Raw genomic sequence first — 14,026 nt, 5'->3', positions numbered from 1 at the left:
GACATGCACTAAACCACAATCTGTTTTACAGGGATGCATACATATTCAGAAATATATATCAAATGCATTAGAGCAGAAACCTATGGCAGGCATAGAGGTGGTGGTGGGTATGAAAATAATGAGGGTAGAACCACACACACATATATGCACATACACACACAGAAAGAGAGAGAGGGAAAGAGAGGAACCTTGTGTGGAACAATGATCATATGTGTTGTACTGAGGAGTAGGAAGAATAAAGAATATTTTACCTGGGATACCGAAAGTCCTACTTTTTCTAGAGAGATGTGCAGTTCTAAGGGAGGCATTGTGGATTTCCAAGCATCTGCTAACAAGTTGGAGCATAGTTTTATCATGTGGCCAGTGAATATTCATTCATCATCTGCTCCATGCTGGGCACTGTTCTGGGTGCTAGGGATATTATAATGAATGAGACAGACTAGCCTCCCTTCTGGTTGGTGATTCTGGTTAGTCCTTCCTGGATTCGACTAGGTAAATTGTTTCATGTATCTAAGATCAACCATGGGTACAGTCTGTATGAGCCCCGGGGGCATGACTCTGGGCTTGCCCTTTATCTGTGTTGGCTTCTGGGAAAGACTTGAAAATTCATAAGGAAACAACTGAAGAGAAAACCCATTATGATCTGAAGTTATGCAACACACATATGTCTTCTGCTGTTTTTTTCATAGGAGCAATTTTATTCTATATTCCTAGTCTCTCCTAATAACAAATATTTTTGAGACTCCTTGTATGACTATTCACAAATCCATATATAGCTGGAGAGCAGATTTCATTTTAGTGGGTTTTGGTTAAGTTCACGAAAATCTAAATCTTGGACTCCATTAATGCTATCCATTAATGGTTGTCCACCAGGGTCATATAGTGAAAAATAGACATTCTAGTTTTGTTTCACAGCTATTTATTCTGTATTCAGAAATAATACTGAAGCTGGCAACTAGTACTGGCTCAAATCCCAACTTTGGAAGTGCTACTATAATGGCAGTCTCAAAATTACCTCTATGCATGTTCCCACAGATATTTAGTAAATTATTTAATTACACAGAACTATTTATTCATTCATATGTTCCTACTGAGTACTTCCTGTGTATGTGCATAAAACTGTTTTAAGGTTGGAGGTTAAAAAGTTGAAAAAGACAGAGACTCTTCCTTCAAAAGCATATAATTCAATGATGTCACAACTTATTTTTCCATGGGAACAAAATTATGTATACTTCTCAGGTTCTCAGGCAAACCAACAAAAGCCTATTTAATACATATACTCGCTTAACTTTGGTGCTAATATAATTATATAGACAAAAGTGGTCATATCTTACAAAAAGAAAAAATTGGATACAGAAGAGTTTCATCATTTCAGGCTCATGAACAACCCCAAGAAAATGTTTGGAACAAGTCTAATTTTTATTTACTCTTCCCTACCCTTCCCTTTTGCATGGTCTCTTAAGGTCATCTTTCCAAATGCTGTGTCTTCATGCTATTCTCACGCTTCACTGTGGCTCCTCACTTAGGTCTGTGCCATCTCACAAAATGCTCAAGTTTCTACAGTTACTCACTTTCCTTATTCCAGTTCTTCAACACTCCTAATCTGCAGTAGTTGTGAAGAGAAAAATCTATTGAACTAATTTGTTCAAATTCACATTCCTTCTTCTAGCAATAGATCAGTGCACTTGCTCTCTGCTCCCACCCCTTAGGAAGTTTTCCAGTCTAGATTGTAGGTGTTATTTAGAAGTCAGCGTAGTTTTAATAATTGAAAGTCAACATATTGCCAGATTCCCTTCTTCAGATAGTCATATATATACACAAATTTGTTATAAGATTTTGGAAACAGCCGAAAGCGGTTTGGCTCAGTGGATAGAGCGTCGGCCTGCGGACTGAAAGGTCCCAGGTTCGATTCCGGTCAAGGGCATGTACCTGGGTTGCGGGCACATCTCCAGTGGGAGATGTGCAGGAGGCAGCTGGTCGATGTTTCTCTCTCATCGATGTTTCTAACTCTCTATCTCTCTCCCTTCCTCTCTGTAAAAAATCAATAAAATATATTTTAAAAAAAAAGATTTTGGAAACATTATTTTGAGACTTGCGTGTTGTTTAGAATGAGTGCAGGTAAAATTTCAAGATGAACTACTATATCACTGTATTTTTAAAATGCTTGCATGTTAAGAATAATAGTGATAAGATTGTTCAACATTAATATTTACAAAGTTAAATTGATATTAATTTTAATTCAATGAAAAAAATTTAAGATATATTTCCATCTACCATAATTGTTATGATCACTTGAAAAAAGAATGGGAGGAAAATAGTGCTTAGATTAGCCAACACTTTTATTTTTAAAGTGTGAGTCTTCTTCAGGATTTAGCATATTAAAAATAAGATAAAAGTATTTTAAAAAAATGGAATTATCTCCAAGATGTCATCATTTTAAAGCAGAAGATATAGGACACAGGTCATTATTTCTGATCAACTCTAACGAGATAAGAATCTATAAAGCTCGAAAGGAAAATGAGTCCTTGACCAAAATGCTTACTCAGTTACTATAAATATTATATGAAACATGGACTCTATAAAGACAAAGCAATTGTATTCTTTGAAAAATATGTCAGGTTTAGAAATTCTAGGATTTACCTGTAAAAGCACCGTCTGGGACCTAATAGTGACGTTTTAGGGAAACACTTGCATATCAAGGTGGGAAGGATAGGAGGTGGCGTTTTGTGGGCTCCCATGGTGGTTAGGTAGTTCTCAGAAGATGACACTGGAAATTAGATAATTGCTGATGTCATATTTTTTCACAATAAAAAAATTGGTGTCCCACGGGCTATAAAAGCAGCAGCTTCTACCTTTCCATCACAAGCAGAATCATTGAAGCGGGTAAGTGTTTCAAGCAAACTTAGTATGATTGATTCACTTGTTGTGCTACTTCTTGACACTTAATTATCTTCCTTTATATTCTTGTTTTCTTGATACCAGGTTCTTCTTCCAACCTGCCAATTGCTGGAGTAAGAGTTGTCTTCAATGGCCACCTTGCAGAAATCTGTGAGCTTTTCCCTTATGGGGACCCTGGCCGCCAGCTGCCTTTTTCTCATTGCCCTGTCAGTGCAGGGAGGAGCAGCTGTGCCCATCAGGTCTTACTGCAAGCTTAATGAGTCCAACTTCCTGGAGGACTATTTCACCAATCGCACCTACAGGATGGCCGAGGAGGTACTCATCTAAATCTCTCTCTTTCATATCTTACCTACTTGGAACCCAAATAGTTCTTACATTTTTCTGCAGAGCACATCTAAGATCTTTAAGAACCCATCATTTATCTCTACTAATAGACCAGAGATTATTTTGTCTCATCATAGACTCTTTGGAGATTGGGCTTTATCAGAAGACCTTCCATTTTGGCCTTTAAAATATGTACATGGAGTTTTACCCCCAAAGGAGCCCAGCTGACTATTCATTTTCTCTGGACTCCTCTGTGCATTGTTTTAAACTCATGCACAATCTGAATTCTTTCCTTAGTCTTCATTGGGCTGCTCTTGGGAGAGGGGATAAAGTACATCTCTACTTACAGACTTTTGTTTTATCTCCTCAATGTCCAAACACTTAGTCTTTTCTTCTCTTCCAGTTTAGTTTGGTAGATAACAACACAGATGTTCGTCTCATTGAAGATAAACTGTACGATGGAGTCAATGTAAGTCATAGTAGTGATGAGCAGGGCAGTGTGCCATCCATGGTTACTTGGAGTGGTGGTGAAGATGGTTTGGATCTTCTGGATGTACCCTAATAGGATCCCTGCTGTTTTACCTTTGCCTGCAGATGAATGAGCGCTGCTATGTGATGAAGCAGGTGCTGGACTTTACTCTTAAAGAAGTGCTGTTCCCCGAGTTTGATAGATTCCAGCCCTATATGAAGGAAGTGGTGTCCTTCCTGGACAACTTTAACAAAAAGCTTAGCCAATGCGTAAGTTCTCTCAGCTTAATTTCACCCACTCCTACTCACCTGCCTTCTCTCCTTTAGAGCCCCTACACCCAAATCCTCATTGCCTCCTTCTATGCTGGCAGTAAGAGGTGCCTCAGTGACACCATTATAGGAGTCATTTGGAATCACAGAGTATTTGCTTTAATTGAGTCATATTTTGAATTTATGGTAATGAATGGGGTCTGAAAGACAAGTACATAGAAGGCTCATTTGTCCCCGGGAAAAACAATTCAGGTTATGTGAGATGCAAAAGGTCTTTGAACACCTAGATGTGGAATTGGATCCACCGAGTAGAAATTGATCAAGGGAAGGGATGGCAAAGAGAGAAAGAGGGAAATAGGGAGGTTTAATGTTCCATGGTGGGTGGGCAAAGACTCCTACCCTGTTGATGTCATGGGAAGTGATAAAAACAAAGGTGTGTGAATTCTATGCCCCTGAAAGTTTAAAACTATGAAAAAACTTTGAGTGAAGTGGGCAGAGCAAAGGGGACCTAGTACCTATTGAGGAGGGTCCACTGTTCACAGACGATGTTTTATGTCTGTTTCTTGCTCTGAGCATGCATTTTTTGATGAGGTACAGCTAGGGTTTTAATCTTGACCACATTTGCATAAACCACTCTATTCTTTCCACAAACTTAAACCTCAGTAAGATTTCCCAAAAGTGAATAAGGGAAATGACTGGATTTTGGTGTCCAAGGGAATTCAAGAGCTCAGAAAATTTAGGTCACTGGTGAAATCTGGGTCATTGTGGGCACAAATGCTAAGAACTTTAACTCCAGGTGAATTGTAACATACCTCAGTTGGGGACGCTGAGATTCATAAAGTATCAGTACAACAATGTTAAAATAATTACTCTGCTTTTCATTTTCTAGCACATTGAGGGTGATGACCAGCATATCCAAAGAAATGTACAAAAGCTGAAGGACACAGTGAAAGAGGTACTACTAATAACTATTAATGCTGAATAATTAAGTAGGAGAGACAAATGTTTTCTCGTACCTTCCCTTTCTTTCTTTTACCCCCCAAGTTATGATTTTTTTACTTGATTCTTCTACCATTAGGTTGATAATTTAGGTATAGATGGATATAGATGTGTGTCTATATTTCTAAATCATTTGCCAATTTTTTCAAATCATAGAATTCTAGAACTGTATGGGTAGTTAGGTTGTTTAATCTCAACACCCATGCTCTGGGGATGACCAGTGGCAGAGCCTGGGCTAGAACGCAGTTCTCCTGAATCCCATCCAGGCTAGCACTCTCTTAGTAACAATAGGTATTAGTTTTAGTATTATTAATTCTTAGGGAAATGTAAGATTCCTAGTAGTTCATGTAATCTGAAAAATCACTTGTTCAAAACAGAAAAGGGCCTGGGAGCGTATTTATTTGAAGTGATTTTTAAAGCCATTAAATTTGATGATTTAAAACTTGGAGAAATAAACCCAGAACAACTGTAACAAAAGAGCTTGACTTGAATGTAGGCTGAATTTCTGGAATGATTAATACTTATATTTAGTTACCATAATATAATACTTGACAGCTATTGATTTGAATGTAAAATAAACCCTCAATTTTTACACAGTTTCAAATAGAATAAAAATATTAGTAGTAGATTTATTATAGTAACATGGAAGTTAGAAATCTTTTTCTTCCTCTGTCCCTTTCCCTTCATTTCTACCCTCTTCTCCACCACAATAAGTCCTTAGATAGACAGTGAGCATCTATCTGGTGTAGGCTAGTGTATATTTCTACAGTGAATGATACTATCATGTGGCCTACTTGGGGAAAAGAACAGCAGTAGAAGGCTCAGACTACCAATTGTGACTAATCTCAAAACCATAAGGATGATTAGTAGCAGCGAAAGTGATGCTCTTGTAAGCAGGTACAATTAAACCTCAGAAACATGAAAGCTCTAGCTGATGAAAATTTCAGCAACAAGCATAATCACAATTCCCCTCTTTTTCCATCTTGATTTTTTTTTTAAATAAAAAGTCTTTCTTCCTGAGCATAACTTAATGAACATAATGGTTGTGGCCTTTGTAGTTTTTGACTGTGAAGCTCAATTCTCTTGTCATAGAATTACAGTATTACCTAGATGTAAGGGATGAGTATTGGCATGCCATAGCCAAAAAGTGCTTTGCCCTTCTGGTTTGAAAAATCTCTGATGTCAGTTTACTCTGTGGTCTTTAGAAGAGTGAAGTGTGTGAGAGAGACATCTGATGGTGGTCTGTGAGAAAACAGATATTTTAAAGCTTTTCTCTATTTTGAGAGAATCAACTTTCACAGGTGCAGTAGGTTGCCACGTGGAAGAGTGGCTATGCTTTTTTTACCCTGTCACTCCAGAAGGCATAAACAGAGCAGATGAATGTTGTTGAACATGAAGAAAAATTGGTCAGCTCTGTCTGAAAAGGGAAGGAAGTCTTGGGAGGTAAAAGCAGAGAGCAGGCTGTAGTAGAATGGATGAAAAGACAGTAGGACAAGGAAAACTAATTTTTTTCCACAAATATCCCATGGCCTTAATACAAAGGAAGACTGGAAAGGTGGAAGAAAGCAGGAAGAGAAAGGAGAACAAAGTATAGAGGACAGATGAATTTCAGAGGAGGGTGCTTTGAACTTGAATTTGGACCCTCTTCCATTGGGTTTGAAAGCCTTATTCATATACTACTTGGAAGAAGAAGAAAGAAAGAATGGTAGAACCTGTATTTGGCTTTCTACTAATTAAAAGCAACTGAATAGGACTTATTTGATATTTTCACAAAAGTGAAAACCTGTTTCTTTTCTTTTGTCAAGAAGTTGAGAACAGAAAACCTCATGTGTATTGGTCAATGTATAGTTTTGATTCAAGGCAACTGTTGTAAATAATTTATTGGTTGTCGACAGTTGTAGGGCTATGGGGTAGGGAAGGCCTAATGGGTGGCACTCTGGGTCCCCTGTCATAGCTCCCATCTGGCTGCTCTGGTTAGGAAGTGGTTTTAAACAACTTCATTAGCATGAAACACCACAGAGATTGATACCTCTTGGTGCCCTCTCAGTTCAGATAGCCATAATTGTAAGGGCTTTGGCAAGTCATATTATATTATTGCTAAAGGGTATTACTATTAATTTTTTACAAAGGCTAAAACTTGGTTTCTGTTCCAGCAACCTAACCAAGCCACTTTCTTCTAATTTGTCCCTCTTTTAAAAATATGGTGAAAGTACTCAAATATTTGTGTTTTCTTATTTTCACAGCTTGGAGAGAGTGGAAAGATCAAAGCAATTGGAGAAGTAAACTTGCTGTTAGATTTCCTGAGAAAGGCCTGCATTTGCTATGGAAAAGCTGAACAATGGAAAATGACTCTTTTTGCCTGTGGGAAATAACAATAAGATCCCAAAGATTTTCTTTTACCAAAAGGAAAATGGGAGGTCAAACTCCATAATCAAGGATTTGTAAATATATAAACCCCTACTTAGTTTAAAAAAGAGAACAATGTCACTTGTGTGCATAAGACCAGAAGGTAGCTCTTCCAAGCATAATGAGATTTATTGCTAATTGTAGTTGGCATTTTATACACAGAAATTCATTTTTAAGCAATTGAATGCTGAATGGTCTATTCTTACTAAAAAATTACTTCCCATTCCTTTAGGGGGAAAAAACAACCTAAATAACTTCCTTTTCAAAATTAAGACTTTATATTTATAAGTTTATTTATTGTGATAAATATCACTTTATTTATGTCATTTTATTAATATGGATTTATTTATAGAATCATGATATTGCTACTTAAGTATAAGGCTAATATTAATATTTATGACAATAATTATGGCTCACTGATATGTTTATTTAAATTCAATAAATACTTTGATATCTTAAGTTTTGTGGCTTTTGATTTTTTCTTTAATATGATCATCGTTATTGTCGTCATCGCCGTCATCATCATCATATTCCCATTTGCTAAATGAGCCATTTGCTCTCCTTTATCTTCCTGTTTTCTTCCACCATTCCACCTTTCCACTCTTTCTTTGTATTAAGGCCAAGGGATCTTCATGTAAAAAAAATTTTAAGTTTATCTTGTCCTACTCTCTTGTTATCCATTCTACTACAGCCTGCTCTCTGTTTTTTCCTCCAGTGATAGTAAGTTCATACCTCTCAAGGTTTTCTTTCCATTTCAAACAGCGCTGACCAATTTTTCTTCATGTTGAGCTTTCTCTGAACAACATTCATCTGTTCTGCCTATGCCTTCTGGAGTGACAGGGTAAAAAAAGCATAGCCACTCTTCCACGTGGCAACCTACTAAACATGTGAAAATTGACTCTCTCAAAATGGAGTAAAAGCTTTAAAATTTCTGTTTTCATATAAAAGACTTTATTCTTGAGTCTAAGCAAATGCGGTGGCCATTAGTATTATCCCCATCTTACAGATGAGAAAACTGAATCAGAGCCATGTTTAAAACATTGTGTAACTATACGTAGTTGATCCTGATGGAGCTCAGTCTATTTGTATTTTGGGATCTCTGCTCTATTGCCTATATAGATTTATTATGTTGATTCAGCATGTGATTCTGAAATAAAAAGGTAAGAAATGGAAATGAACCCATCTGTGTTGTTAGCAATTTGCAGATAAAAGAAAGGAGTGATGCTCCTGGGGGAGAAATAGATGGGACCTCTATTGCTGTAGGTGAACTGCTTTAGTTCTAGTTTGAGCCTATGAGGGAGGGTACTCTCTAGTTTTCCTGTAAATCAGGAAATAAAGTAAAGGGGGAGCTTACTGAGCTGGAGGAGTCTGTCTGCTAGTGGAGTTTAGCACTCACAGGCAAGTCTTGTGTGTAGAAGAGGAGCAAGATGTTATGAAGCACACAGAAGAGAGAGAGGGCGAAGGCTGCACATCTTCAAACTTTGTACAGAAAAGAGAGCAAAGAGGTAGAGATAAAAGTTGGATTACCTAGAAGAATGAACAAATGACACCAGCACTGAAGAATCTATAAGTCTTTCCACAGAAGGTGAAAGTTAGTGGGCAGCTATCTAAAGTGTTTCCTTTTCCAAAAAATCAGGAACCTTGGTTTTATCCTTTAATTCATTCACCAATTGTTTGCCAAGTTCTTGTGGGATTAGGCCAAGCCTGGTGATAATTGGTGAGCATTATCTATTGTAGGTTCACTTGTAGATAAAGTGGAGCTAATATTTTTGGGCATGGCCTTTGAATGCTGAGAGGTACAAGAACTAAACTTTAGAGATGATGGAAATAAAATTACTCTGGGATAAGTTGGGTTTAAAACTCTTTATTCTTTCAAATGAGTCTAAGTGCAATGCCTTGAGCAAAATTTGATATTGTACTTGTTTTTGACCAATATTCTAGAAATAAAGACATAAATGGAAGAATACTACTCTTAAAATTGGATTTGTGACTACTTCCATCCTAGGGCAAGGAGGCTGAAAAACAGAGATTTAAATACTGAATGCCAATGAACATAAGGCATAAGGTGCTAGGATCTTCATCAGTTTGTCTTCATTGGTGACAAATTTGGTAGTGATGTGAGATAGCCCAAGTTCCTCACAGGTCTTTCCACAGAAGGTGAAAGTTAGTGGGGCAGCTGCAAGGGAGTCTTGACACAATCATGAGCACCTGTTGTAGCATTTTTAAATTTTTTTATTTTATTATTATTATTATTATTATTATTATTTTAGCATCAATGGCACTGCTCATGTTCTTGCCATTGGTGGAGGCCTTGGGTGTCGCCTCTCCCAGTAGCAGATGGCAACATCCAGGTATTAAAGAAGACTAGCCTGGGAGGCTGTGTGAGACACAGCACCCTGAGACACTAACCACAATTTAGGACTGATGAGAAGCTACTGGAGGGTTTTGAGCATGGGAAACACTTGATATGACTCATGTTCTATAACGATCACTATGGCTATTGGATAGAGAAGAGGCCTACTGTATGTGTTTGTGGGGTGGGGAGTAGGGTTAGAACAGAAGCAAGGTCAGAACAATAGTCCAGGGAGGGGGAGGCAACTACACTGGAGTAGATGGGAGTTGAGTCAGAGAAAATGTGTGTGTGACTTACTGTGGCACTCAGCTTGGGCTGCCTGGGAAATGAGAGCTATGTATAGACCAAATGCGCTAGCAGGAAAAATAATCTTTTTGTTTTTCTTCTGATCCTTCACTTACACTGTGGTATTCACTAGCATGCAGTGCTGCATGTGGGAATTAAAGATAGACAGGTGATCTTGTTCTGAAAGGACAAGATTTGAGTGAAGACACTTCCATCAGAAGAGAAGAATGCAGAGATCGACACTGAACTGAGGTCCTCTTGTTTCAGAGGCAATCACAGTTATAGCAAGTTTATCGCTGTACTCTCCTGTCAAGGAATGCCTATTTTTGAAAAACAGATAGAGAAGGCTGAGATGAATGATGACAGGATCTCTAAGAGGAAATTGCATTACTGCTACACCAAGAGGCTAGATAGACTGTAACCGGACCGGGTGGATTTGCTGGATTGTCTTGTCAATTTGCTTGATAGTCTCGCTAACAGAAAACTGCATCAATCCCAAAGAGATAGGATCATCAAGAACTCCATTTCCATTTTGGACATTAACCCCTTATCAGATGTATCATTGGCAAATCCCTTTTCATTTTGTTGATTTTTTTATTTTTTTGCTGTAGAGAAGCTTTTTATTTTGATGTAGTACCATTTGTTTATTTTCTCCTTAGTTTCATTTGCCCTAGGAGGTATATCTGCAAACATATTGCTATGAGAGATGTCTGAGATTTTGCTGCCTATGATTTCTTCTAAGATTTTTATGGTTTCATGACTTAGGTTTAAGTCTTTTATCTATTTTGAGTTTATTCTTATGTATTATGTAAGTTGGTGGTCTAGTTTCATTTTTTTCATGTACCTGTCCAATTTTCCATTTATTGAAAAGACAGTATTTACTCTACTGTATGCTCTTGCTTCCTTTGTTGGATATTAATTAACAAAAGGAAGACAAATAATACAATTAAAAAATGGGCAAAGGATGCCAGGCTGGTGTGCCACAGTGGTTCAGTGTCGACTCAGAAACTAAGAGGTCCCTCCTTTGATTTCTGGTCAGGGCACATGTCTGGGTTTGGGGCTTGATCCTCAGTAGGGGGCATGCAGGAGGCAACCAATTGATGATGTTTCTCTCTCATTGATGTTTCTATCTCTCTATGCCTCTCCCTTCCTCTCTTTCTAAAAATCAATTAAAAAACAAATAAACAAACAAAAATTGGCAAAAGTCTTAAATAGACACTTCTCCAAAGAGGACATACAGATGGCCAAGAGATATAAAACGATGCTCATAGTAACTAATCATTAGAGAGATGCAAATTAAAACGACAATGAGGTATCACCTCACCCCTGCCAGAATGGCAATCATCAGCAAATCAGCAAATGACAAGTACTTGTGAGGATGTGGAGAAAAGGGAACCTGAGTACTCTGCTGGTAGGAATGCAGACTGGTATAGTCACTATGGAAGTCACTATGGAGTTTCCTAAAAAATTAAAAATGGAACTGCCATTTGACCCAGTAATTCCATTTCTAGGAATATACCCTAAAAACTTGAAACACCAATATATGCATCTCTATATCCATTGCAGCACTATTTACAAGAGCTAAGATCTGGCAACAGCCCAAGTGCCCATCAGTAACTGAGAGGATAAAAAAATGTGGTACATTTACAGCATGGAACACTATGCAGCTGTTAAAAAGAAGGCTCTCTTCCACTTTAAGACAGCATGGGGAGTATTATGCTAAGTGAAATAAGCCAGTCAGGAAAAGACAAGTATTACACAATCTCACTTATATGTGGAATCTAATGAACAAAATAAACTAACATACAAAATAGATCTAGAGACATGGAAGCATGCAACAGACTGACAAATCTCAGAGGGAAGGGGTGGGGGAGGGAGAGATTAACCAAAGAACTTATGTGCATATATGCATAACCCATGGACACACACAATAGTGCTGTGAAGGCCTGAGGAGAGGGTAGAAGTGGGCTAGAGGGGATAAATGGAGGGAAAAGGGGACATCTGTAATACTTTCAATAATAAAGATATATTAAAAAAATAAACACGCTCCATTTCCTTAGGAATGAGAGTTTAAGGTAAAGGATTCCATCCAATGGAGGTGCAGGCAGAGGGTAAAGGGAAAATGTAATGGATAATGAAACAAGGAATTTATGATTATTTAATTTAGATTCTACAAACAACTATAAAAGTAGGAACTATAGCAGATATAGTTTCTGTTAATAAATTATTTTCTTATTTTTTCCTCTTTCCCCCTCTTTATCTCTTATATGAAGAACTAGAGGCCTGGTGAACTAAATTCGTGCATGGGGGGGGTCCCCTCAGCCCAGCCTGTACCCTCTCCAATCCAGGACCTCCCAGGATTGGGCCTAAACTGTCAGTTGGACATCCCTCTCACAATCCTGGACTGCTGGCTCCTAATTGCTCACCTGCCTGCCTGCCTGGTCACCCCTAACTGGCCCCCCCTGCCAGCCTGGTCGCCCCTGTGCCAGCCTGGTCACCTCTTACTGCCCCCCCGACTGCCTGCCGGCCTGATCCCCCCCAACTACCCCCACTTCCAGCCTGATCACCCCCAACTGCCCCCCTCCTGCTGGCCTGGTCACCCCTCACAGCCCCCCCACTGGCCTGGTCACCCCACGCAGCCTGCTGTTCAGTCATTTGGTTGTCCCTCACTAACCCCCCTGCCGGCCTGGTTGTAGGTAGCCATCTTGTGAGGGCGTGAGGGTTAATTTGCATATTGCCTCTTTATTATTATATAGGATACTTGTGGAGGCTAATATTTTAGTTTTCTGATGGGCATAGGACCACACTGACATCATCCTAGAATGATACAGTAGTTAATTAGATTGTAAGTATTTCCTGTGTTGGATACATTTTTCACCTAAAGACAAGAATGGATGCTGAGACAAAAATGATGAATAATTTCAATCTGGCCCTCTAGATCCATCCGCTGTTCTTTCCCACTCCACTTTGTGCTCTGAGAGGCTGACATGTATGAGTTGCCTCACATATGTGCTTGCTCTCTGGCTTTTGATAGCATCTAACAAGTGGGAAAGCTAGTAGTAGTTTGAAGAATGAAAATAAGGTCAGAGTGATTATTCCTCTGGAATCTTCCTGCCAGATTGCCATGAGGCCAGTTGTATATTTCTACAGAGAGATCCCTGCAGACAGCCCTCTTCCATAGCGTTCTCTTTCCTGGTTCTGGAAAATTCTCTCAATCCTGTTCCCTAACAGGCTTCTGGCTATTGTTAGTTTCAGAACATTGCACTACTTCTTGTAGGGTTCCTTAAACTCTTTCCACACCGTAAAAAAAAAAATCAATGCCATAAACTCTTCTCCATGACTCAGTTTGAATGTAATAGAAATTTTCTGCTGGGATTCTGACCTATGTATTCCTTTTCTCAGTTTTATTCCTCCCCGAATCCTGCCCAGCAGCAGGATGGAGTCTGCTAATTTAGCTGAGATCATTTATAGACCATACATAGAGCCAGTTTTTGGCATATCTGAGTTGTGTGTAAATTTTTTACACAGCAATAAAGTACTAGTAAAATCAGAAACAATGGTAATACGGCTTCTAAAATTAAAACACATTCTTTTAAAAATATTTTTATTGATTTCAGAGAAGAAGGGAGAGAGAGAGAGAGAGAGAGAAACATCAATGATGAAAGAATCATTAACCAGTTGCCTCTTGCATGCCCTCTACTGAGGATCGAGCTGCAACCTGGGCATGTGCCCTGGCTGGGGATAAACTATGACCTACTGGTTCATAGGTTGATGGTCAACCACTGAGCTTCACCAGCAGGGCTAAAATACATTCTTGAATAAAAAAATCCTATTTCTCCAAAAGATTTCTCCATGGGAAAATAGAGGTGCTTAAGTCAACACGCAAGTATCACCTAAAGGAACTAAAGAGCCCTCTTCTTCCCTTTGAATCAGGAATCTCTTGTTTCTTTCTGAGGCCCTCTCCTCCCCCTGCCTTGGGAATCTTTGTTTCAGTCCAGCTTCCATGCTAGCTGGAGGATGGGT

The 14,026-nt window shown here is 38.7% G+C and overlaps 1 protein-coding gene across 1 annotated transcript; it reads left to right on the top strand.

Moving 5' to 3' along the window:
• Window positions 1–3,027: 3,027 nt before the first annotated feature.
• On the top strand, window positions 3,028–7,331 carry IL22 (interleukin 22). The gene is made up of 5 exons (XM_005856613.1): window positions 3,028–3,213; window positions 3,626–3,691; window positions 3,817–3,960; window positions 4,850–4,915; window positions 7,203–7,331. The coding sequence occupies exons 1-5, from the start codon at window positions 3,028–3,030 to the stop codon at window positions 7,329–7,331; spliced, it is 591 nt and encodes a 196-aa protein (XP_005856675.1).
• Window positions 7,332–14,026: the final 6,695 nt, after the last annotated feature.

This window comes from Myotis brandtii, unplaced genomic scaffold (genome assembly GCF_000412655.1).
Source record: "Myotis brandtii unplaced genomic scaffold, ASM41265v1 scaffold1037, whole genome shotgun sequence".
Classification (NCBI taxonomy): domain Eukaryota; kingdom Metazoa; phylum Chordata; class Mammalia; order Chiroptera; family Vespertilionidae; genus Myotis; species Myotis brandtii.
The sequence above is the reverse complement of the archived record's forward strand: the minus strand, read 5'-3'. Positions and strand labels throughout refer to the sequence as shown.

Coding starts and splice junctions, on each gene's coding strand:
- IL22 (XM_005856613.1), top strand. CDS start 3,028: ATGGCCACCTTGCAGAAATCTGTGAGCTTTTCCCTTATGGGGACCCTG. Junction 3,214..3,625: donor CCTACAGGATGGCCGAGGAG/GTACTCATCTAA, acceptor CTTCTCTTCCAG/TTTAGTTTGGTAGATAACAA. Junction 4,916..7,202: donor TGAAGGACACAGTGAAAGAG/GTACTACTAATA, acceptor TTATTTTCACAG/CTTGGAGAGAGTGGAAAGAT.